The sequence below is a fragment of the Chiloscyllium plagiosum genome, chromosome 12 (genome assembly GCF_004010195.1).
Source record: "Chiloscyllium plagiosum isolate BGI_BamShark_2017 chromosome 12, ASM401019v2, whole genome shotgun sequence".
NCBI classification, from domain to species: Eukaryota; Metazoa; Chordata; class Chondrichthyes; order Orectolobiformes; family Hemiscylliidae; genus Chiloscyllium; species Chiloscyllium plagiosum.
Genome location: NC_057721.1, coordinates 68744744 through 68770125, shown reverse-complemented (window position 1 = coordinate 68770125; position 25382 = coordinate 68744744). Strand labels below are relative to the sequence as shown.

Here is a 25382-nt window from a genome sequence, read left to right as displayed (position 1 = left end):
ATTCATATTGTATTATGTACAAGGGCAAGGATGCAATATGATACATTCACTCAACCAAACGTTGCATTTTATTTGCGGCATATCAAGCTGCAGTGATGTTTCTGAAGAAGAAAGATCTCTGGTGCAGTTCTCTGGTGACAAGACAACCTGCAACCAAATTAAAATTCAACACAAGCTGTTCATAGCTCACCCGACAAATCCATCACTGATCAAGGGGAGGGGAAGGAGCAGAGGAATTTCCCAAGCTGCTGAAAATGGCTGTAATGAAAAGGAAAAAATACTGATAAAACTTCGGAAGGTGAGAAAACTTTGGAAGTTGAGATTTGAAAAAACATTTATTTGGAAACTTGAATAAGAATCATAGTGGACTCAAAACATTAACTCTGTTTCTCTCTCCACAGTTGCTGCAAGACCTGTTGGGTTTTGCAGTGCTTTCGCTTTTTATTTCAGATTTCCAGCAATCATAGTATTTTGGTGTTAGTGGAATGAATCGATACAAAGTTCCAGTGGATGTGAGTTATGTGCACTGATTATAAGTGCATACAGTGCAGTGACTGAAGTTTGTAGATGCTTCAAAGGCAAACAGGCCCTAAGTGTTCCCAAAGGCAAATGTGGCTTCTGTATGTTTTATTTGTTCACTTTTGGTATTGTTGAATTAGAAGTGAATGTTTTGAATATTTTGAAGGTTTCTGGCTGCATTAATTGGGCTACACTAGACATTGGGAAAAAAAGTAGCAATCTCTTAGACAGGACTTGAAGATGACTGTGTGTTGTCCATAATGTTGTTTAGCTAAATGCAACTGGCCAGATGAGAAACCAGTGCATTATTCTATAAAACAAAGCAGAGCCAGAGAAGACCTAAATAGAAACTGTCCTCAGAACCATACAATCCTACGCCACACAAGAAAGCCATTCATCTAATTGTCCCTGTGCTGGCTCAGTAGAATAGTCATCTCATTAGTTCCATACTATTCTTCCTTCCAAACAGCTCTACATTATTTTTCTTCCCACGTATATTTCCAGTTGCCATTTGGAAGTTGCAATTAAAACTATTTCCTTCACCCATTCAGGTTGTGGTTTCCAGCTCATGATAACTCAATGCTAAAAGAAAGCTCCTTATTTCCATCTAGTTCCTTTGACAATGATCTTAAATCTGTGTCATCTAGTTATCAAATCTCTGTCAGAAGAAACAGTTTTCCCTTATCTAATGTATCAGAACCCTTCATAGACATTGAACAAAACACCTTGATTTATGCTGTTTGAAGCACTGAAGCAGCAAAACTGGAAGATAAATAACATGAAATATTTTTGAATCTGTGTATTTAAAGCTTGTTTGATAAGTGGACACTAGCAGTGTGGGCACAAAAACTGACTCCGAAACAGAAAAATGTGAATTGTTGCTTTTTTATAGACGACTAGACAATGACATTTCCTCAGTGACTAGTATTAGAACAGAACAGAATAGAATCCCCACAGTGTGGAAACAGGCCCTTAGGTGTCATATTTACACAAAGTCAAAAATCACACGACACCGGGTTATAGTCCAACATGTTTATTTGAAACCGCTTTTGGAGCACCTGCTCTTTCCTCAGGCTCCAAATGTTTGCGGTTTCAAATAAACCTGTTGGACTATAACCCAGTGTCATTTGATCATCAACTTTGTCCATCCAAGTTCAATACCGGCACCTCCACATCATGCTTATACAAGGTCCACGGAGCAGTTCATGAGGTGCAGATTTGAGCATATTTCTTAGTTTCTTAAGTGTTCCAATTTAAAAGTAATCCAAACAAATGATAATTTATTATGTTACTATCATCAAACATTGCTAAGTAAAAATGATTGTTATTATCTTAAAAAGATTCAAAGTAGGTTTGGATAAAAGATACTTATAAAGATGAAAAAAGATACTTATAAAGATGAAATAAGATCAGGTATTCATTGCAGATCTGTTATTTCCCTGTAAACTCTCTTTCTGAGATGAAGGAGTTGAAATCCAAATTCAGCTTTTGCAATGGCTTCAGTAGTTGAATGGCTGGAGGTTTCCTCTACAGGTGAACTACGTAGAAAACATTCTAGGTGGGAATCAACATGAATTTATTTTGCCTTTATGGCACTACACGATGTGACTCTTCATAGCCTGACTCACTATAGCATTCTTGATGAAGAGCTTATGGTCAAAAGGTCGACTCTGCTGCTCCTCGGATGCTGCCTGACCTGCTGTGCTTTTCTAGCACCACACTCTCGACTCTGATCTCCAGCATCTGCAGTCCCCACTTTCCCCTGACTCAATACAGCAGTCGGAAATGTGTTGCTGGAAAAGCGCAGCAGGTCAGGCGACCTGCTGTGCTTTTCTAGCACCACACTCTCGACTCTGATCTCCAGCATCTGCAGTCCCCACTTTCCCCTGACTCAATACAGCAGTCCATCAGCTGGTTTGGCTTTTCCCTTGTGCTTCTTTTGGCTGAGACCTCTCCTTTCTGATGGTGTCTCCACAGTTTTTCTCCGAGCTCTAAAAGATGTGTCTCATAACTCGTCTTATACAGATTAAAATTCCGATGGCTGTGACATTAACATTGATTAATTATTGTTTCATAAAGCAAAATTCTTTGGAATTTTCTGTGGTGTTCTTCCAATTTTCTGTCTTCTCTGAAGCTTTTAATTCTCAGGCGCTTAGAAGGGTCAACAAAATCAGTCATGTTTTGATTAGAGTGGTGCTGCAAAAGTACAGCAGGTCAGGCGGCACCACTCTAATTTAAACTCTGATTTCCAGCATCTGCAGTCCTCACTTTTACCTAAGATCTGTCATGTACTGGGGGATCTCTGGGAGATGCTGTGTCCATTTGGAAAGGTTACATTAGCCTTCTTTACAAAATATGTAATTTTGTAAAGACACCATCATGACAACTACTCATTTGGATCGAATGATTTGAATATAATGGATGCAATTTGCAGATGATATAAAATGTGCAAATGCAATGAGGAACATGGTAACAGGCTTCAAGAGAACATAGGCAGACTGACAAAATGGCAGACTAACTATAATGTAGAGTCAGTTTTTGTTTTCTCTACTGCAAACATTTTTATGAACGTTCTCTTCGTATCATCCACAAACACCCCCAGCAACAAATGAGAAGAATTAGAAAACTTCTTTGTTACTAAGAATGGCCCATCCAGTCAGCTATTTCAGTGGCTTTCTCCCTTCTCCTAGCCCTGCAGGGCTAACTACCTCAAAATGAGGTAGTTATCCCTGCCACGTCAATCTCGCTCTAAACGTGCATCTTTTTCTGGTTTCTCTCTTATCACCTCTCAAGCCTTTCTGAATTCAACACTTCAATGAGAACACCTCTTCTTGCTTTTTTGACTACATTTAACTAAACTGCAGACTAGTTAACTTTAATTCCGGACTCCCATTATTTAAACATGACTATTGTGGAGAAACAACACATTTTGTTAAAGTTGTTGCTGAGTTTGAACTCCTCTAATCCCAGCTATCCCAACACAAACCAACAACTAGTGAAGGCACTGGGATACACAAAAGCACATACATATTCCAGAATTCCAAATGCTTTGACAATTCACACAGTGAATGTCTGTCATTGTTATTAGACCTACCTGGAAATGTACATTCATAAATCTGACAAATGGACAGGAATAGCCATCTTTATTAAATGTGACTATAGCAATAAAATGAACACCGCTCTTAATGATAGATTCAAATCTGCTTCCACTGGCACTGCCTTTCAACCTGACCTGCAATGTTGCTCAAACATGAGCTAAAATATACTTGTGGGGTGTGTATAACAGCCCAGCTCTCTTAAACACCTTTTAGGTCCATGAGAGACCTATCGTTGATGGAATGAAACCTAACATTCTAACCTTCCATATTTCTGGCATGATGATAATGTCTTTGGTATATGCAAATCTGCTGTTGTATGTATGAATTTCCTAAAGTGTCTTAATTAACTCTATTCTGCACAAATTCACCTTTGAAATGGAGCAGTAAAATAATCCTGAAATAGATTGCATCAAAGCCATTCTTTGGAAAGTTAAAATCACACAACACCAAGTTATAGTCCAACAGGTTTATTTGGAAGCACTAGCTTTTGGAGCGCTGCTCCTTCATCAGGTGGTTAAAGTGGCAGTGCTTTGAAAGTTAGTGCTTCCAAATGAGCCTGTTGGACTACAACCTGGTGTTGTGTGATTTTTAACCTTGTCCACCCCATTCCAACACCGGCACCTCCAAATCATCCTTTGGGATAACGGCTACCCTGATCCTAACATTTCTCCTTGTATATCACACAACTCCTGAATAGGCCTAGGCCACCCCTTTTATTCTGGAAAGTATTCAGTTAACCTCAGGTTAGCCTGTAGGGTTAAGGTAGCTCAAATCTTGGAGCAGAGGGGGAAGCTAACTATCTAAACTGTTATTGTACAGGAGTAACATGAGTGTGCTCACCATTAACAGGAAGCTGCCATCAAAAATTAGATTCTACCTATCACTCAAATAAGTAATGTGGTATGTGAATTTCAGTGTCAGTGTGATATAGGTAGGGTATTGACCACATGTTTGTAAAACTCAAAACACAGCGTCCAGAAACAGACCTGATGACATGATTTGGAAGCATTAGTCAAATAATGTATTTACAGCTGAGAATTGTGCTGACAACGAAACTAACTTGTCAGACAGGCTATTGTATGTTACATTTGCACATACTGGAAATTACATAGAGTAATGAACAGGGCACTGCTGTTTGAAGACACTGCATCTAGTTGAACTGAATAATATAGGTGACAGTTATTCTTTGGTTCATACCACAGGACAATGCCTTTACCAATCACCATCAACCTGCCTAGTTTATAATGTAAGCAAAGCTTAGCATTTAACTGTCAGTCATAATCATAGAGTCATAGAGTCATACAGCATGGAAACAGACCCTTTGGTCCAACCAGTCCATGCTGAACATAATCCCAAACTAAACTAGTCCCACCAGGCTGCTCCAGGCCCATATCCCTCAAAACCTTTCCTATTCGTGAATCTATCAAAATGTCTTTTAAACATTGTAATTATACGAACATTCACAACACCATCTAGTTTATGGATTCTCCATGACAACACCTCTACCAATCAGAGTTCATTGTCGGCCAAAGATACATATTATCCTGAGGACTACATCACAAATTGCTTGGACAAAATGTGTATTTTTTTCGGTAATACCCATGGTCTGTGGCACCAAATAACTATTTAGGTGGGAAACAGTCCCCTTTCCTCAGGTTTTGACCATCCCCCACTTTCATTATCACCCTTCATCACCACTACATCCTTGCAAACTGGCTCCCCAACACCAATCTCCCTTTCCTTTCTAAAGTACGTGAATATTCTGTTGTTTCCTAAATATGTACCAATGTTTCCAAATACTCAATGTTTGAATCCCTCCAATTGGATATCTAGCCCCAGCACAATACCAACACTTCTCTTATCATAATACTGACAAAAGGTCTGAAGAAGGGCTGCTTGTCTTGAAATGTTAACTCCGTTTCTCTCCCCACAATGCTGCAGACCTGCTGAGTTTCTCTAGCACATTTTCTTTTTGTTTTGCATTGGACATCCTATGTGACCGAGAAAAATAAATTATTCCTTTTCATCCTTCAGGGGAGGCGATGAGCTCATGATATTATTGCTATACTATTAATCCAGAGACCAAAATAATGTTCTGGGGGACCTGGGATCAAATCCTGCTATGGCAAATTGTGGAATTTGAAAACAATAAAAATCTGGAATTAAGAGTCTAATGATGACCGTGAAACCACTGTCAATTACTGGATAACATATCTGGTTCACTAATGTGCTTAAAGGAAAGAAACTGCTCTCCTTAGCTGGTCAGGCCTAAATGTAATTCCAACTCACAGCAATGTGGTTGACACTAGATTACTCTCTGGGCAATTGGGGATGAGCAATGAATGTTGGCCTGACCAGTGACACCCATATCCTGCGAACGATTTTTAAAATTTTCTTCTCAACCTATTTCCAAGCTTGACAGAGTTGACCACATCGCCCTCCTCCATTGTTTCATCCAGTTGGATAAAATATCACTTGTCTGTTCCTGTTAATTTCTAATCACAGCCTGAGATGTCTCCTTTTTCTATTCATGTACCATTATCTCTGGTATCCTTCAAGTATCTATATTACGTTTCAACATCCTGTTCCTTGCTAACAGCAAGTTAAAACAATTCCAAATGTACATTGATGTCAACCTGCTGTAAAACACCATCTCCATAATGTTCCACTCTTTATATTGTCACACAGTTTGTCCAACATTTAAAGCTGGAGTGGCAGAATTTTCCTTCAAGTTCCATCCCTTTCTCCACCAGTTTTCTGAGGTTGAATAAGATGGCCCGCAACCTTTAGTTGAATTTCTGACCTTATATTTGACCCATCATTGAGAGGTTTCCACCTCTCCAATACCAACTGACTCTGTCCCTGCCTCAGCTCTTACATAACCAAAACTCTGATCCATGACTTTTCTACTTCTAGTCTTGGCCTGTCCAACACAGTCCTGGACAGCTTCCTATTTTCTAACATCCATCAATTTGAAGTGCTCCAAAACCCAGCTGCTTGTGCAACCAAGTTCTGACCCTCAATACTTCACTGACCTACACTAGCACCGAGTTAAGCAAAGCCTTGATTTTAAAGTTATCTTCATTGTTCTAAAATTCCTCAATGGCCTACTCTTCTACATCTTTACAATCTTTTCTTGCTCTGCAGCCATCTGAGATATCAGCATTCCTCCTATTCTAGTCTTTGCCATCCCTAGACATTTCAGTATTGGTGGTCATACCTATAGCTAAGCTCTGAACTCTGAAATTTCCTCCCTTTACCCCTTTGCCTCTCTACTTTGTTTATCTCCATTAAGGTATTTTTAGGAATCTACTTTATTCATCTGTTGTAATGTGACTCAGTGTGTAATTGGAAACACCCCAGTGAAGAACCTTGGGACTTTTTACTATGTTTGAGGCAACCTTTTGCAGGCTATCCATGAGTATTTCCCTGTCCCTTCCCAAGGACATATGACCTCTTCCTTCCTGTTCATCTCCATCACTCCAACTATATGCTCCTGAACCTTGGAGTCCTCTTTCTACTGTCACCTTCTTTAGATTTACAGTAATTGCTTTTGACACTAGCCTGTCATGATTGCATTGCTTTAAGAGGGACAGGCTGCCTTTAGGAGCAGAAAGATGTCGATGCCATGTGCTTTCTGCAAGCACAGCTGGATCCCAGAATGTGCAGCATTGCTCTCTATTTGGATAAATACTACAATGAGGAGGCAGGACATAGTTTGCATGCTACTTACCTCCATGACAATGGGTAAACTATGGATCATTTGCCAGGCGGCCTGAAAATGATGTGCAGCAAGCTTTATTGATCATCCTTGCATATGTCCAAGAATTTTAGGATTGACTGTGTGTTTTTGCTGTACTCATCACTTTTGGTGCAGGACAAATTGAATGAGCTGGGAACTGGTTTTGATAGGACACAAAAACACCGGATGCATAGGTATCCATCAATGATTCTGCAGTGGAAACCGAATGTAGAAATCCCCATTATTGATGCTATAGGCTGAAAACACTTGAGAAGGAGTAATCAACAATATCACAGGTGACATGGTATATTTCAGTTCATCAGTAACATTGCACACCCACTGAGTGACCCTTACCCTTAATGTTCCCTTGTTTAGCAAACAGAATTCTAGTTGCAATATTTACATTTTAAAGCTGAAGGAAATATCCAAGCTGCACTGTAGTGCTGGCAAGGTGTCATAGAGTATAGCATACAATTTACACTTTAGTACCTGTCACCGAAGACATGCTTGAGGTGTGATTTCTCCATTAGATTTCATAGTAAATTAGAATTAGCAAGCTACCTATGGGTGGCATGGTGGCACAGTGGTTAGCACTGCTGCCTCACAGCGCCAGAGACCCGGGTTCAATTCCAGCCTCGGGTGACTGTCTGTGTGGAGTTTGCACATTCTCCCCGTGTCTGCGTGGGTTTCCTCCCACAGTCCAAAAATGTGCAGGTTAGGTGAATTGGCCATGCTAAATTGCCCGAAGTGTTAGGTGAATGGGTCTGGGTGGGTGGTGGGTCGGTGTGGACTTGTTGGGCCGAAGGGCCTGTTTCCACACTGTAAGTAATCTTATCTGCTCCCCAGCTCTATTTCATGTTAGAAAAAAGTCAGCTCTTCAAAAATACAATTAGCAATATGAAAACTAAAATTATGCACAAGAAATGAATCTGTCGGTCTTCATCAATTTTTAATTCCAAGAATTTTTGCAGTAGCTAATTAAAAAGAGATAAATGTTGTCCTATGTGATTGGAGCTTGAGCTGATTATTAACAGTATGTTGAACATACATTGTTTTAATGAATGTGCGCAAAATTACAAACCATACTGGCCCCCCAACAGATGTGCCCAATGCACTGTCTGGTGTAGACCTATTGCATATCATACCAGGAATACACAGCTCCATTCTCAGCTTTTACTGAATTAAATCAAAGTGATATAGCAAACGTTGCCTATCATTCAGAAAGAGACTTGCATTTTTACAGGTCTTATCACACTCATTGGTGCACTCAATGACAATGAATTACCTTGATGTGCAGTCACCATTGTTGTATATTTACGTTGCTAAAATGTGTTGCTGGAAAAGCGCAGCAGGTCAGGCAGCATCCAGGGAACAGGAGAATCGACGTTTCGGGCATAAGCCCTTCTTCAGGAATCAGGATTCTTCAGGATTCCTGAAGAAGGGCTTATGCCCGAAATGTCGATTCTCCTGTTCCCTGGATGCTGCCTGACCTGCTGCGCTTTTCCAGCAACACATTTTCAGCTCTGATCTCCAGCATCTGCAGACCTCACTTTCTCCTATTTACGTTGCTAGGTGACCTCAGTGCTTCGGAAAAAGGAGGAGAAAATTAGTTACTAACAGCCCTCCAAGAAATCCAGCTGAAACATTTGTGGACATCAAGTGGAATTATGGTACTATCTGTGCTGTAATCATCTACAGTACTGGTCTTCATCATCAAGAATTAGAGGTGGAGGAGATGGAATGATTATCGAATCATCGAGTCATAGAGCATGGAAACAGTCTGTTCGGTCCAACCAGTACATACTAACCATGGATAAACATTCAGGAGATGGGTGGAGAAAATTGAAGATAATGCAGAATACATTTCTCATTGCTGAGTGAAATGTGTCATTTTTAGTAACATCTAACCTGCCTAGATCTTAGAGGGATAGATATTGTTATAGAGTCACAAATCGTAGCTATACAGCAAGGAAACAGATCCTTCAGTTCAACTAGTTCATACCGACTATGTTGCCAAAGTAAACTCGCCCCTTTTGCCTGCATTTGGCCTAGATGTCTCCAAATCCTTTCTATTCGTGAACTTATCCGAACGCCTTTTAAATGTTGGAACCATCCTGCATCCATCACTTCAATTGGCAGTTCATTTCACACACGAATCTCTCTCTATGTCAAAACGTTACCTCTTTAGTCCTTTCTAAAACTTGCTCTTCTCAGTTTAAAAATATGCCTCCTGGTTTTGAACTCCCCCATCCTAGGGAAAAGATCCTTGCTGTTCAACTTCTTTAAGCTCTTCATGATTTTATAAACCTCTACAAAGGCACTCCTCAGTCTCCTATGCTCCAGATAAAATGTCCCACCCTATCTATTCTATTTTTATTAGCAAACCCTCCATTCCTGACAACATCCTCAAAATCCTTTCTGAACTCTCTCCAATATCCTTCCTAAAACAGGATGGCCAAAATTGGACACAGTACTTCAGAAGAGGCCTCACCAACATCTAACATGATGTCCCAATTCTTATACTCAAAGGTCTGAGCAATGAAGGCAATGTCTTCTTAGCCACCATGGCAACCAGTGACACAAATTTCATAGAATGAGGTATCTGAATCCCTAGGTCTCTCTGGTCTACAAAACTACCCAGGGCTTTACTTTAACTGTATAAGTCCTGCCCTTGTTTATTTTACCAAAATATGGTAACTCGCATTTATCAAAATTAAATTCCATCTGTTATTCCTCAGCCCATTGATCTAATTGATCAAGATCTGTTTTTGAAAACCTTCTTTGTTGTCCAATATACCACCAGTTTTGGTGTCACGCGCAAACTTACTAACCATGCCTCCTCTATTCTCTTCAAATTGTTTATATAAATAACAAACAAACATGGACCCAGTACAGACTATGAGAATCTGCCAAGGTAACTTGGTTTCAGACATCTTAAAGGTCCAGTTCAAAAATAGGAAAACACAAGCTCCGTTCTAATTTAAGGTGGAATTGACTGTCCTTGGCATCACTTGACCAACTGTTACATCAAGCAGCCTTAGCAAAGTGAAGCTTCTAGGAATCAGAAGAAAAATACTTTCCATTGGTTGATAACATACTTAGCACAAAAGAAGACAATTGTGGTGGTTGAAAATCCATTGTCACAGTTCCTGTGTATTGTTGTAGGATTACTCAGGGGAGCCTCCTGGGTCCAATCATCTTCAACTGGAGGATGAAGCTTTTTCATTAAGAACTTCTCTCCAACATAAGGCCAGAAGTGGAAATGTTTGCTGATCCTCAGATGCTCAATCAGTCCATGCTTTCAAGCAACAAAAAGCTGAACAACATTCAAACTTGGAAGATAACTGACAATTAATATTTGAGCCACACATGTACCAGGCAATGATCTCCTTCAACAAAACATAATCCATCCATTTTGACATTCAATGTCCTTACTATTACTGATCCACTACCACTAATATTCTGGGGACTGCCATTGACAAGAAATTGAACTAGGCCAGCCATGTATGTACAGAAGTTGCAAGAGCAGGTCAGAGGTTGGAATTCTGTGATGACTAACTCATCTCTCTCCCCAAACCCTGTCCACCATCTGCAAGGCATAAGTTAGAAATGTGATGGAATACTCTTCACTTGCTTGAATGGGTGCAGCTCCAACAACACTTAGGATGCTCAACTTCATGCAATACAAAGCAATTCATTTATGATGCTAAACATTGATTCCTTCCACAACCTGTATGCATGACAGTGATGAGCTTGATCTACAATGTGCACTGTAATAAGGCCTCATTGTAAGCACCTCCCAAAGCTACAAGCTCTATCACTGAGGAAGACAAGGCCAACACATACATTGGAACACACGTGAGAGGTCCTTGAAGATGCATGCCATTGTGAAAAATGTCACTGCTCCTTCAATGTGGCTCAGTCAAAATCCTGAAACTCCCTCCTGAGAAAGCTGCAAATCATCCGTTTCAAGAAGGCAGCTCACCACCATCTTCGTAAACTAAATTATGGATGCTCAATAAACTCTGGTCTTACCAGCCATGTCAAGATCCCAAGAATAATAAGTTAAACAAATTCTTCTGTTCCCAGTGATATCAACAATATCATTTTGTATTTATATTGTATTTTAATAAAGTGTAATAATTCAGTCAGGTGCTTCGTAGGAGCATTATTTAGCAAAGCTTTAGCACATGGCCACATAGTGAAGTAGGTGACTAAAAGAGAAAGGGTTTAGGGGAAAGGAACAAATAGATATGGAATGGTTTAGGGAGGGAATTCCAGAACTTAAGGTTAGGCCACTGAAGACCTGACCAGCTATAATATCGGGGAAGCACAAGAGGTTAAAATTGAAGGAGTATAGATATCTCAGTACATTTAGGGTTAGGGAAGACTATCGAGATCAGAAAGGGAAGTCAATGTAAATCATCAAAGAACAATGTGATGGGTGAACAATACTTGGTGCAAGTTAGCATACAGGTAGCAAACATTTAGATCACCTCAGGTTTATGGAGGGTAGAATGCAGGAGGTCATGCATCGGTACATGAGAATAGTCAAGTCAAGAGAGGACAAAAGCATACATGAGGATCTCAGCAGGAGATGACCTGAGATAGCCACAGAGTAGAGCGATGTTACAGGGATGTAAATAGGTGATCATGATGACTGCATGATTATGCTCTCAGAAGCTCAACTTGGGGTCAATGATGACACCGAGATGCCAAGCAGGCTAGTTAATACAGTCTGGAAACTTGGTTCATACAAAGGGCTAAGGACTTCCCTATATTTAATTGGAGAGCATTCCAGCTCAATAGAAATTGTTAGACAGTGGACCAGGGCAGAGATGTGTATTATTGGATCACATGTGGAAACCACAAGATGATTCTCATATGTCACTGAAGAGTAACATTTGGATAAGAAACAGAAAGGGTTCAAGGATAGATCTCTGGTGATCCTTGAGACCATGATACTGCCACTGCAGACAGTTCTCTGACTATGACTGGACAGATAGATATCCTCAGTGAAAGGTTGACAGTTCAGAGTGTTTAATCTCTCCTCAAATTAAGATACAGTAAGTGGAAGATCAGCCAGAGTTTCTCAAAAGTTTCCTGTGACCAGTTGTCAAGCAGGGCAATGGAGCTTCAGTAACTAGATCGCCTGGACTAAGGATAATGTAGCAATATGGAGCGATAAAGGGCACAGGAGAAAAACAACAATCTATGAGGAAAGAAATTCTTGCAGCTAGTGAGGGTATTTTCTGTGGAGTAATCCTTGCCTCCCTTAATATTTCCAATGCATAGCATGCAGGTAGCCTCTCAACTCAAGCTGGATGTATTCTGAGAGGTTTGGGCATATGCTTGCCAACCATTTCTGGCATTGGTCATCCAACCCACCCAACCTCCTGACACACTGCCGACAACTGATGAGGCACTCCATTACCCGATGATATGATTCCTGGTCTAGCAGCCCTTGCTAAAAGCTCACTCAATCCCCACCACATCTTTGGCGTTCTTGTTAGTACCTTTCTGCCAGCTTACTTGCAGTGATATCTATGGAGGCTTGGGGAAGGAATTAATCTGTACTTTCTGAAGTTTCAGCTCGATTAATCGCGTGTGTGTATCTTTGTTCAGCGATCACCACAGCAACAGGTAAATGTTAAACAGCAAAGTCGATATTTCCCTTGCATTCCTACTTTCCGTTGTTGAAAGCATCTCGAGGGCCAGTTGTATTCAATCTGTCATTTATTGTGCAAATTACAATTGAATTTTGGAATTCAATTTTTAAATGAATTAAACTTAAGCTGAAGTTAATTTCCATTTAATCACAAAATCATATGCCTGCACTGAAAGCATGCATATGGAATTCTATGAAAACAATTTACAAAACCTCACAATACTGTCAACTTTCTTGACTTACAAATCAATTACATTATGGATGCAAACCAAGTAAAAGAAATTAAATTTCACCACTAGACAAGCAAAACATTTGTAGACTAAAATTAGAAATGCTTCCTGGAGATAGAATGAATCAACTCCTCTTTAGGTTTGTTCTGAACATAGACAAAAAGGACTTGCATTTATATAACAGAGGTGGACAAGGGGGTAAAGGGTTATTGGAAGGTAGGCAGGAATGTGGATTTGAGGTTCTAATCAGATCAGAGAAGACTTTTTAAATGACAGAGCAGGCTCGAGAGACAGAATGAAGTCAAGATTAGAGTGGTGCTGGAAAAGCACAGCACGTCAGGCCGCATCCAAGGAGCAGGAAAATCGACATTTCAGGCAAAAGCCCTTCATCTGTCGATTTTCATGCTCCTCGTATGCTGCCTGACCTGCTGTGCTTTTCCAGCACCACTCTAATCTTGACTCTGAGCTCCAGCACCTGCAGTCCTCACTTTCGCCTCAAGAGACAGAATGACCCATTTCTGCTCCTTGCCAGTATGTTTATATCTGGAAGTTTATTAACAACTGACCCTGTACATGAATGTGACAAGCAGACTTACTGATGGTGTGGATGCTGTGCTTGCTTAACTTACTATTACACCAGATACAAAGTTGACTGAGTGTGTAGTTGACGGCTTGTCTAAATAACTGCTTTCCTAAACAACTGATCGACTGCACAGAGTGTAAGATGGTGAATTTTTACACAAAAGCATCACATGCTGTCAAGCAACCTTAGAGATCAAGTGTCTTTCTGGGATCTGTGCAATAATACAATAGTGCCCCAACAGTCTCTCTGCCTTTAAGCCCATCCTCTGGAGTTTCCATAAAATCTAGCCTACTCTCCTTACTATAAAATGAAAATGTTTGCATGTCTGAAATGAAACTAAAACTAAGTTAATCTACAATAGACCAAGAGTGGGCTATTGATGCTTTAAACCTGTTCTTCCATTCAATCAGATCATGGCTGATCTGTACCACAAAGTCATCTACATGCCTGGTTTCAAACTCCTTAATATGCTTATCGAACAAAAAAACTATCAATATTCCATTTGAAATTATCAATCAATCCCCAGATTCTATTGCTGTTTGAGAAAAGAAGTTCTAGATTTCCACTAAGCTTTGTGTGAAGAAGTACTTCCTGACATTAACCCAGAATGAAATTGTTTTGATTTTAAGGTTATCCTTCCCTGTTTTTGGACTGCACAACCTTTTCAGTCTGTGATTTGATTCCACTAAACTAATCTCAGGTATTAACTGCAAGGCATGAAATAGATTAATTAATCTGCCAACCAGGTATTAAAGGATTATTTGTTGGAAGATGCAGCTACATTTACAATTTAAATAGAATGAGCATTGTGTTGATTATGATGCACGTCCACACATTAACATTTTTTTAACTTCAGCACTTCTGCCATTGTTTAAGTTTGAAAATGTCGCCCCCATCTTCCTTGATTCGTATTTCATCTAACCAGTTTCCCATTCCTACATATTCGATTGTGACTTGAATTTCACGATAGAATCTAATATTCTTACCTCTTTACAACCATTAACCAATTGTTCATCTAGCAGTTAATGATCCCATGGAGGAGAAGATCAGAATCAATGTTTGACTTTTTACTTTGCTCAGTGCTGACTGTAATTCTTCCAAGTACCAAAGATGGTATTCACTTGACCAGCCTAAGCATTTTAGTACAAATATCTCCACACTTGCTGCTGTCTCCTATAACCAATTCAAGTTCAAAGGCTTTAACTCTGGTAAATTGATATTTCTCAGAAGAATAACCAACAATTGTAAATAAAAGTATTCAGCTCCTCAAAGTCTTATCCCTCACAGGATAGATGTCAATGAGAATGGCTTCGGTCTTTTTAAATATGGATTATTCACTGTCCTTTCTGAAAAAGCACACTCCACAGATTAAATAAACTTTACCAGAGCAAAGAAACCATTCACCCATTTTGTGCATCTTATTTGGTCTGTTTTTCCTTGAAGGGTAGGAAGGTAAATACATTGGTCTTTATACTGGCTGAACCTTCGTGTCCAGTAAAGCATTAAGCTGTTTGCTTACGGTACCATGAATTGAACTCACTGTTCAGTATGAGCAAGATTTTAGTTTTGCTGTAGCTTATTTTTAATTAGGAATTTAAGTTTTTTTCTTAATCATTCCTGGGATGTGAGTAACTTTCCTTCCAGGTAACTTGTAAATCCTCCTTTTGCACCGATTGTAGATGCAGAGAATACAGGAGTCTCCCTGACCCAGCCACAGAATTATGTAGTAGCAGTAACACACAGCTGTGTTACAATGTTCAAAAGTCTTCAGGCACAGGTTCTTGTCTCCATGGTAATCATCCTCCTCACTTGATAATGTTGAAATTTCTTTAGTTAGTTTTTCTTTAGCCACAGGTCATCGACTGAAATATGACCATACGACCATAAAACATAGGAGCAGAAGTAAACTGTTCAGCTCTGCCAGTTAATGAGATCATGGCTGATCTCATAATGCTCAACTCCACTTTCCTGCCTATGCCTCATTTCCCTTGATTTCCTTACTGATTAAAAATCTGCCTACTTCGGCCTTGAATATACTTAACAGTCCAATCTCGACAGCCCTCTATAGTAAAGAATTCCACAGATTCATAACAGCTGAGACAAGAAATTCCTCCTCATTTGTGTCTTTAATATGTGACCCCTTATTCTGAGATGCCATCTGATTCTAGACTCTCCCACAGGAGAAACAACTTGTCCACCCTGTCAAACCCCCCAAATAAAGAATCTGTTATGTTTCAATAAGGTCACCTCTCATTCTTCTAAATTCGAACGAGTACAGGCCAATTCTACTCAACATCTCTTCACAAGACAATAACTCCGCATGCTAGATATCAGCCTGGAGAACTTTGACTGGCCTGCCTCCATGACGTAGCCAACAGTTTCTCCCGTAAGTCCAATAATAAATGCGCAATTGTGCATTAACGTTAGGGATGATGTTGAACTGGCTTAATCAACTGATCACAACCAAGAGCCATTTATAAACTGTGCATGTGGCTTCTCTGAAGCAATAAACTCAAATCGATTGTCAGGCGATAAGGGTTTGAGGTGATCCCTCTGTCTCATTTGCTCCACAGCTAAAAAACTTTCCAGCACTCACAACACAAGGGGATCTACTTTGGAGAGGTCCTGGATGAGGGCCAGGCCAGTCCATCATTTACCCCAGTGTGAGCCAGAATCTTCAGGAGACAGGTAAAGAATAAATCATTTGCTTACACAACAAAGGGGAAAAGAATTGTGGTTTTTCTTTAGAGTTCTTGTTTAAGCAGTGTTATACAAAATATAAATCTGTTGTAGCTTGTCACTGATACTGATTGGAGGTAGAATGTCTAAAATGGCCATTAACTGGAATAGATACTGACTGCGAAACCTAAACTCCCTCACACTGTCAGGATGACGTAGGTTTGGAATGGAATCTAGCTGCAATTAGCTTCAAGTCCATTACTGTTGCCATATGACATAACAGAAAAGGTTAAAGATACCACCACTGTGATGGATTGTTAATAGGCAACTTGTTAGTTTTGTTAGTGTGCCTAGAGGGGTAACATCATTTCCTTGAGCTTACCTTACACTCAGCTAAACCATATGCCCCGTCACATTATAGTTTTTGACACACTGTTCCATTTGCATAAGTTCATGAGGCTCTATTTAATTAAGACAGAATTGTTCCCAATAAATAAATGTGCCTGGAGGGATAACATTATTTTGACATAGCAGGAATCATAACAAAGAGAATTAAAAATTTCCTCATCAGCTCTGATGATCTACAGGAGCACAGTGTGAATGATGTATAGGAGCACTGTGTTTTATCAATATGTGCTGTTAAAATCCTTCCTTCAACCTTCCTCATTGTTATAGAAAACAGAATAAAGATTAGGGCATATAGCCCAGTCAGGCTCTTGCACCATTCAAACACCAGCTTCAGCCTCGACTCCATTTCCTATCCTTTATCTCCTGAAGAATCTGTCTATCCCAACCTTGAGTATAGTCAGAGAGAAGCATCCACAAGCCATTCAATGAGACAACCTTTGAGTGAAGAAGTTTCTTCTTATCTCAGTCCTAAATGATTCACCTCTTACCCTGAGACGGTGCTTCCATTTCTAGATACCCCAGGCAGAGGGAAACAACCTCTCAGTATCCACCCTATCCAAGTTCCTTTAGAATCATGTATGTTTCACAGAATCACAGAATTGTTACAGCCCATTGTTTCTGCACTGGTTCCATTACCTGGTCCCAATCTGCTGCCTTTCCCCCATATCCCCACCCACCATTTCTATCCAAATAAACATCCAACACCCTCTTGAATGTCACTGAGGTTTCATGGAGATTGCTTCTCATTCTTGTAAACTCCAGACATTTTCTGCCTAATTTACTCAGCTTCATATCACCTGAGAACCTGAGCAATAAATTAAAACTGGTACTGTCTTCTAGCCCCTTATATTTCAGCAGTGAAGAAGACTCCTAATAGCTAGGGTTTGAAAGTCCAGTGTGAGGCCTGAAGAAGTATGATGCCTGTTGAAATGTTGGTGTGTGGTCTACCCAATATGCAGTCCAGTTACAGCCCACCATTGTGTGCCAAAGGGTCTTGCAAAGAAACAGGCTTTTTCATCAGTGTGGGGTCTGGTTTTCTTACCTGCCCTTTATTAGCATTGTACTAATTTCCTGTCTTATCTCTCTCCGCAAAGGTTTCTGATCAGAAGGAATTTATTATTCACTGTGCACCATTTATGTGCTTCCCTGTTCTCTGCCACATCTCTTGCTATCAGTCTTTTCCCACAGTTTTTCAGCTTTTGCCAGGCTTCCCCTCTCTACAGTCTAATGCCTGTGACCCTTGAACTCCACTGCCTGCTGTTTGCTATGATCACTGAGCTTTTCTTCAGGCATTTCCTTCACCTCTGTCATTGGATCACTGCACCAGGTTAGTCCTTCACTGTGCCGTCTCTGGGCTCCACTCAAGCTGTGATCTGTTGCTTGCCTTTAGATTTAAGTCTGGTCATTGTGTGCCATCAAGTAGTGAGATGAGGTCCACTCATTTGCAAGCAAATTTTAACACAGTTTAGTTTTTTTAATTCTTGATGTGAGTACTGCTGACCAGGCCAGCATTTATTGCCGTCTCGTGTTGCCCCTTGAGAAGGTGTTGGAGTGAGCTAGGTTCTTGAACGACTGCAGTCCGTGTACTGGAAGTAGATCCAGAATGCCTTGAGGGAGGGAGTTCCAGGATTTTGACCCAGTAACAGTGAGGGAACAGTGATATAACTCCAAGTCAGGATAGTGAGTGATTTGGAGAGAAACTGGCAGAGTATGGTGTTCCCATGTTTCTACTGTCCTTGCCCTTCTAGATGGAAGTGTTCGTGTGTTAGGAAGGTGCTGTGTTTCAGCTTTGTCTTTTATACTGATATAGTAGGTTGCTCCATTATTGAGGTTAGGGGTAATATAATATGGGAACAGACTGAATGCATGCACCCAGATGAAGGATAGCAGCCAGCACTGTTTGGCTGAAGGACTCATCTCCATGCTGCAACTGACATATTTTTCAAAGTTCTCCCAATACAGAGAGCTCTTTCCGCAACCGACCTTTACGACAACTGTATAAGAATGGACTCTATTGCACATAAATCGGATTAGTATAGTTTGGTGTTTGTTAGTTGGCATAGACATGGTGGGCCGAAGGGCCTGCTTCTACGCTCTATGACTCCATGACTGTCTCTATGACTCTGGGACATATTCTGGTGCCCTACAGACTGAGGCTTCAATTCTGTGTAACCTGACATATCTTGAACATAATTCCTTAGGTACATGTTCAGTAGCTATAGGTTAAGTAAAGGTAGGGTTAATCTTTCACTCCACATGTAGATTCATCCCTACCGTTTACAGTGAATTGCAGCCACTGCTAAACTGCACCACACAGGTCTTGTGACAGATACAGAATGAATGACAGATGATAAAATGACGAACGATGATTCCATACTTAGATTGACAATATCAAAAGTACTTCACTGGCTGGAAACTGTTTTGGTACATCTGGAGATGATAACAGGTACTACAGAAAGAGAAGACTTTCTTCTCCCATTGTAATCTCAGTTACCGAATCATTGCTTGATATAATTGTGCAGCACATCAAATGTCATGTCGATGTAAATGCTTCATTTATGTTACAATTAACCTACTTGAAATGCTAGTCAAACAGCCTCCAACCCTGGTTGGACCAGTGGTTTCCATAGAACTGATTAAAGCAGGCACACCATATACATGCACGTTAACATTAGCTTCCTGTGTTCAAGCGTGTTGTTGAGGTAAAACCTGACCTCTTCCTGGAAGAAAACCTGGGAGAGGAATGATTAGCGGTTTGTCATTTTTGAAAGTGCACATCAGACCTGAATGTAACAAATTCTGGGCTGTTAAGAGTGAGAAAACTGCCAAGGTTCAGACCATTACTTTCCAATCCAGTCTCGCTACAGGTGACATGCCAGAAGCCAAGAAGGCATCTAGTATCATTCCATTGCTTAAATAAAAAGAGAAATAAGAACAGACTGGGAAATGAGAAGTCAATCAACATCAATTTGGTGGTGGATGAATACGTAGATGGATCCTGTGGAATGTTATAAATTGCCATTTAGAGAGGCCCAAATTAAACAAGGCCAGTCAGCATGGACTTGTGAAGGGAAGTCATGTCTGACTAAAATAGTCAAAAAAGATTAGAGCTCAGCAGACCTGACAGCATCTGTGGAGGGACAATTAATGCTTCGAGTCTGATATGGCTTCTTAACAGCAGAAAGGGATTTGAAAATTATGGTTTTTATGCTGTTGACAAAGTTGGAGAAGACTGAGTGGAACAGATGGTGAGAATTCTAATGGTAGTGGAGGAGCTTTACAGACAAAGGATAGATATCAATGGTAAAGGTTCACAGCAGAAAATAGGTGAGCTCTATTGAGAGCAAGTCCATGCAAGCAAAAGGAATGTTGTTTCCATCAGGATTCTTGTGTTTTGTGGTATTTATTGGTGATTTAGACTTAATGTAGGGTAGAATAAGAATCTCAATCATATAAAAGTTACTCATTTGGCCGATAGTGCTGAGGAAAACATTCAAGCCATCCGGATACAGAACTGGCTCGAAGATAGAAGACAGAGATTGATGCCGGATAATTGCTTTTCAGACTGGAGGCCTGTGACCAATGGTGCGCCTCAAGGATCGGTGCAGGATCCACTGCTTTTCATCATTTATATAAGTGATTTGGATGTGAACATAGGAGGTATGTTTAGTAGGTTTGCAGATGATGCCAAAATTGGAGGTGTAGTGGACAGTGAAGAAGGTTACCTCAGATGGGCCAATAGACCAAGAGGTAGCTGATGGGATTAAATTTAGAGAAGTGTGAAGTGCTGCATTTCGGAAAGGCAAGTCAGAGCAGGACTTATACATTAAATGGTAAGGTCCTGGGGAGTGTTGCTGAACAAAGAGACCTTGGAGTGCAGGTTCATAGGAGTGTTGCTGAACAAAGAGACCTTGAAGTGCAGGTTCATAGGAGTGTTGCTGAACAAAGAGACCTTGGAGTGCAGGTTCATAATTCCTTGCAAATGTAGTCACAGGTAGATAGTTTAGTGAAGAAGATGTATGTTATGCTTGCCTTTATTGGTCAGTACATTGAGTATAGGAGTTGGGAGGTCATGTTAGAGCTGTTCAGGACATTGGTTAGGCCACTTTTGGAATACTGCACACTATACTGGTCCCCTGTTACAGAAAAGATGTTGTGAAACTTGAAAGGACTTAGAAATGATTTACAAGGATGTTGCCAGGGATGGAGTGTTTGAGCTATAGGGAGAGGCTGAATAGGCTGAGGCTGTTTTCGCTGGAGCGTCGGAGGCTGAGAGGTGACCTTATAGAGGTTTATTAAATCATGAGGGGCATAGTTAAGGTGAATAGACAAGGTCTCTTCTCTGGGGTGAATGAGTCCAGAATGAGAGAGCATAGGTTTAAGGTGAGAGCGGAAAGATATAAAAGCGATCTAAGGGCTAACTTTTTCATGCAGAGGGTGGTGCGCTTATGGTGGAGGTTGGTACCATTACAACATTGAAAAGGCATCTGGATGGATACATGAAAAGGATGGGTTTAGAGGGATGTGGGCCAAATGTTTTCAAGTGGGACTAAATTAACTTAGGATATCTGGTCAGCAATGTCAAGTTGGACTGAAGGGTCTGTTTCCATGCTCTACAGCTCTATGACTATGACTGCCGGAGATAGCTGTAGATTGGGAGAAAAAAAGCCACGATGCATGTGGCAAAGTCTAACACAACAAAGAAGTGCAAAATAAATTATGAGAAGTGAGAGGGGAAGTACAAGGGGTTGTTGGAGTCTGTATCTACAAATATCTCAAGGTAAGGGTGTGGAACGTCCTGCCTGCCAATGTAGTTAACTCAGCCACATTAGAGAGATTTAAACAATCCTTGGATAAGCACATGGATGATGATGGAATAGTGTAGGGGGAATGGGCTTAGATTAATTCACAGAACGATGCAACATCATGGGCCCAAGGGCCTGTTCTGCGCTGTATTGTTCTATGTTCTATGTAACAGGACAGGTAGGTAATATGGCTTCTTCATGCTGCTGTTTATTACCCAAGGCTGGAATAGAAGAGCAGGAAGTGAAAATTGAGTTTATCACTTACAGTTTTGTCACTGCCTTACAGAAAAGATGACAGAAAGGATTCCCTTACCATCCAATGCCTGGAGGAAAAACGTAACATCTTAAGCCTCAGGTCCCTCCAACCCCATGGCATCAATGTGGACTTTTCCAGTTTCCTCATTTCCCCTCCCCCCACCTTACCCCAGTTCCAACCTTGCAGTATAGTACCATCCTCATGACCCGTCCCATCTGTCCATCTTCCTTCCCACCTATCTACTCCACATTCCCCGCCGACCAATCACCTTTACCTCACCTTCATCCACCTATTGCACTCTCAGCTACCTTCCCCCCAGTTCCAACCCTCTCCCATTTATCTCTCCACTCCCAAGGCACCCAGCCTCATTCCTGATGAAGGGCTTTTACCCAAAACATTGATTTTCCTGCCCCTCAGATGCTGCCTGACCTACTGTGCTTTTCCAGCACCACACTCTTGACTCTAATCTCCAGCATCTGCAGTACTCACTTTTGCCCACAGAAAGGATATGTTCACTCTGAAGAATGTACAGAACAGACTTGAAAAATGCTCATAGGACCAGAGAAAATTAGCAATGAAGAAAGAGTGAACACATTGTGATTACTTGCAACAGAGGAAGCTGAGGAGACAAAAATGGAGGTGCACAGAATGGATTAAGAATGGATAACAAGAAGCATTGACTTACATTAGCAGTAGGAGAAACAGAGGACGGCTGAAAAATAGATTTTCTTTTACCCAGAATGTGGTGGGGATCTGAAATGCGCTGCCTCAGGGAGTGATGAGGGCTGAAGCCACCATTGTATGCAAGAATTACTAGATGTGCCCTTTTTAAATTCCATTAATGTGTGGAGCTGTGAACCAGGGGCTGGGAAGTGAGATAATGGCTTGTTGGCTGGCAGATATATGATGGAATGAGTGGCCTCCTTCTGTGCTGTAAATTTCAACAAATCTATGGAATTATTAACTGTCCTGGAAGCACAACAAGAAACTCCTTGTCACTTTTCTGATGCTTTTTCATCACTTCAGTATATGAAATGTTCAATATTTTTTAGCGAGAATTAAATGTAGGAACATGCTAAAATTGACAAGCAGGAAAGGATTCTCATGCCACTCATGTGCCATGATGGCTGGCACAACATAGACTTTTTTTATACACTGGATGTTGGCACCACTGGCTAGGCCAGTATTTATTGCTCATCCCTCATTGCCACCTGAACTGATATTTCAGAGGGCTGGTGTGGATCTGGAGTTGTATGTAGGCCAGACTATATAAAGATGTCAGATTTTCTTCCATGAAGAGCATTAGTGAACCAAATTTTTTTATTTTCAAAACACAACAAATGTTGCATAGTCACCACCAAGCCAGCTTTCAATTCCAGACTTCCATTTATTTAAATGTCACCATCTGCCATGGTGTGATTTGAACCACATCCTCAGATACTAACCTGGGTTTGCTGGATTACTAATACCAGTGACAATATCACCACACCATCTCTTGCTCCCTGCATTCTCCTCCCCTCCCCTTTACTTGGGAAAAAAGGGGAAAGAATGGTGTTGGAAAGGAAATCGATGCCTCTTAAATGTTGTTTGATATTTGCAGTACTTATCAACGTCAGGATTTTCAATGCTGGCAGTGAAATACTTTTCTATTTCAGAATTCAGGCATCAGCATTAAATGTGATCAGGTCAGACTTAGATAGATAAAGAAATGTCATCCATTCATTAACCATATATGTGTTTCACACTGATTATTGCAATGCCCTCCCTTCCAACAATATCAGTTGACTTTTTTCCATTTACTTACTGAACGGACTGCTGGGTTCAAGCCATTTGGTGCCACATTATGCACGGTTTTGTGCCTACATTATCCTAGAGGGTGAAGTAAGACTACCTAAGTAGGTCACTGAAGAGCTGGCTGAAACAGTCGACATCAGATTCATTCGTAGATCCCAGCACTGACAGCCAGCTCAATATATTCCTGTCTGCTGCTCAATTAGCCACAAGCAGGTGAATTTGAATTGCTTATTTTTCCCAGTTGAATGTAAAAGATGGCTGGTACCAAGTTGGTCCTGTCAGTGCCAGTAACACCCATCTGATCCTTCAAAACCACGTCCTTGAAGCCTTCAGAAATGCAACCTAATGTCCATGAATAACAGGAGGAGAAGGAAAAGAAAGACAAGCCAGAATGCACAGTGCACATTACGATAATCATGATGGATACTTGCAGGCTGAAAAGGACAGCATCACTACTTCACCATGAAGTAATAGGGTGAAAGGAAGGAAGTTCAACACAAGGCCTAACTAGCTGAAGACATTGCCAGTTTGCTGTGATGAAGAAGGAACACGCATAACTGGCGTGGAGTGTTGGAGGACTGAAAGAAAGAGATCGGAATTTAAACACAAGGGTGATCATTTTCGATGTGTTGTTTTTGGGGACCCAATGAGGACATGCAAGGAGGGCTGTTCTGAGTGACGGGGAACTTAGTGCAGGGTAGGAGATGAGCAGCAGAACTTTGAAGAAGCTGACATTTATAGATGGGTAAAGGTGAGAGGCCAGCAGGAGATCACTGGAGTTTAGATTAGATTAGATTACTTACAGTGTGGAAACAGGCCCTTCGGCCCAACAAGTCCACACCGACCCGCCGAAGCGCAACCCAGCCATACCCCTACCTTTACCCGTTTAACCTAACACTACGGGCAATTTAGCATGGCCAATTCACCTGACCCGCACATCTTTGGACTGTGGGAGGAAACCGGAGCACCCGGAGGAAACCCACGCAGACACGGGGAGAATGTGCAAACTCCACACAGTCAGTCGCCTGAGTCGGGAATTGAACCCGGGTCTACAGGCGCTGTGAGGCAGCAGTGCTAACCACTGGGCCACCGTGCCGCCCACTGTGCAAACTCCACACAGTTGTCAGGCATGGATGAGAGAGAATGTCTTCCAAGCTAAAATAATTTCAGGTAAAGGCTCAGGAGTATCAGTCATCTGTTCTAAATGGCATTGCATTTCATAGACAACTCAGTGCAAACTCAGACTGTCCAACTGGAAAATCATGTATTAGCTTATTAAAGCAATTTTAATAACATACAACAAATCAGTTAATTAATCAAACTCATGTTCAGTCAAATAACATCCATGAATTAACAGTCAACAGCATTTGGCAATGGTATAAAAATTGTTTATTAACCATGCAATCATTCAGGAGGAAATATGGATGCAGCAGCAAGAATAAAAACAGCCTTACACAGGCAAACTGTCTGAAGGACAGGCCATCAGCAAGAGGTGAAACCATTAGGCTCAGAACCATTGGGATAAATGTTCCTCACTGTCTAGAGAGACAGGGTGATTCGATGGAGCTGACAGTTTGCCTTTAAGAGCAGAGGAGTTCTC

At 40.9% G+C, this 25382-nt stretch overlaps 1 protein-coding gene across 6 annotated transcripts in view; it reads right to left on the bottom strand.

Annotated features, from left to right (window-relative positions):
* Positions 1-25382, bottom strand: part of LOC122555390 (immunoglobulin superfamily member 5-like) — a 131221-nt gene that overhangs the window by 16307 nt on the left and 89532 nt on the right. For 5 of the 6 annotated variants that reach the window (XM_043701355.1, XM_043701360.1, XM_043701357.1 and 2 more), the window contains one exon: positions 191-258. The exons of the other annotated variant lie outside the window; for it this stretch is intronic. In XM_043701355.1, the coding sequence (XP_043557290.1) occupies positions 191-258 (68 nt within the window). The remainder of the gene's footprint in view (positions 1-190; positions 259-25382) is intronic. 6 annotated transcript variants of the gene reach the window in all.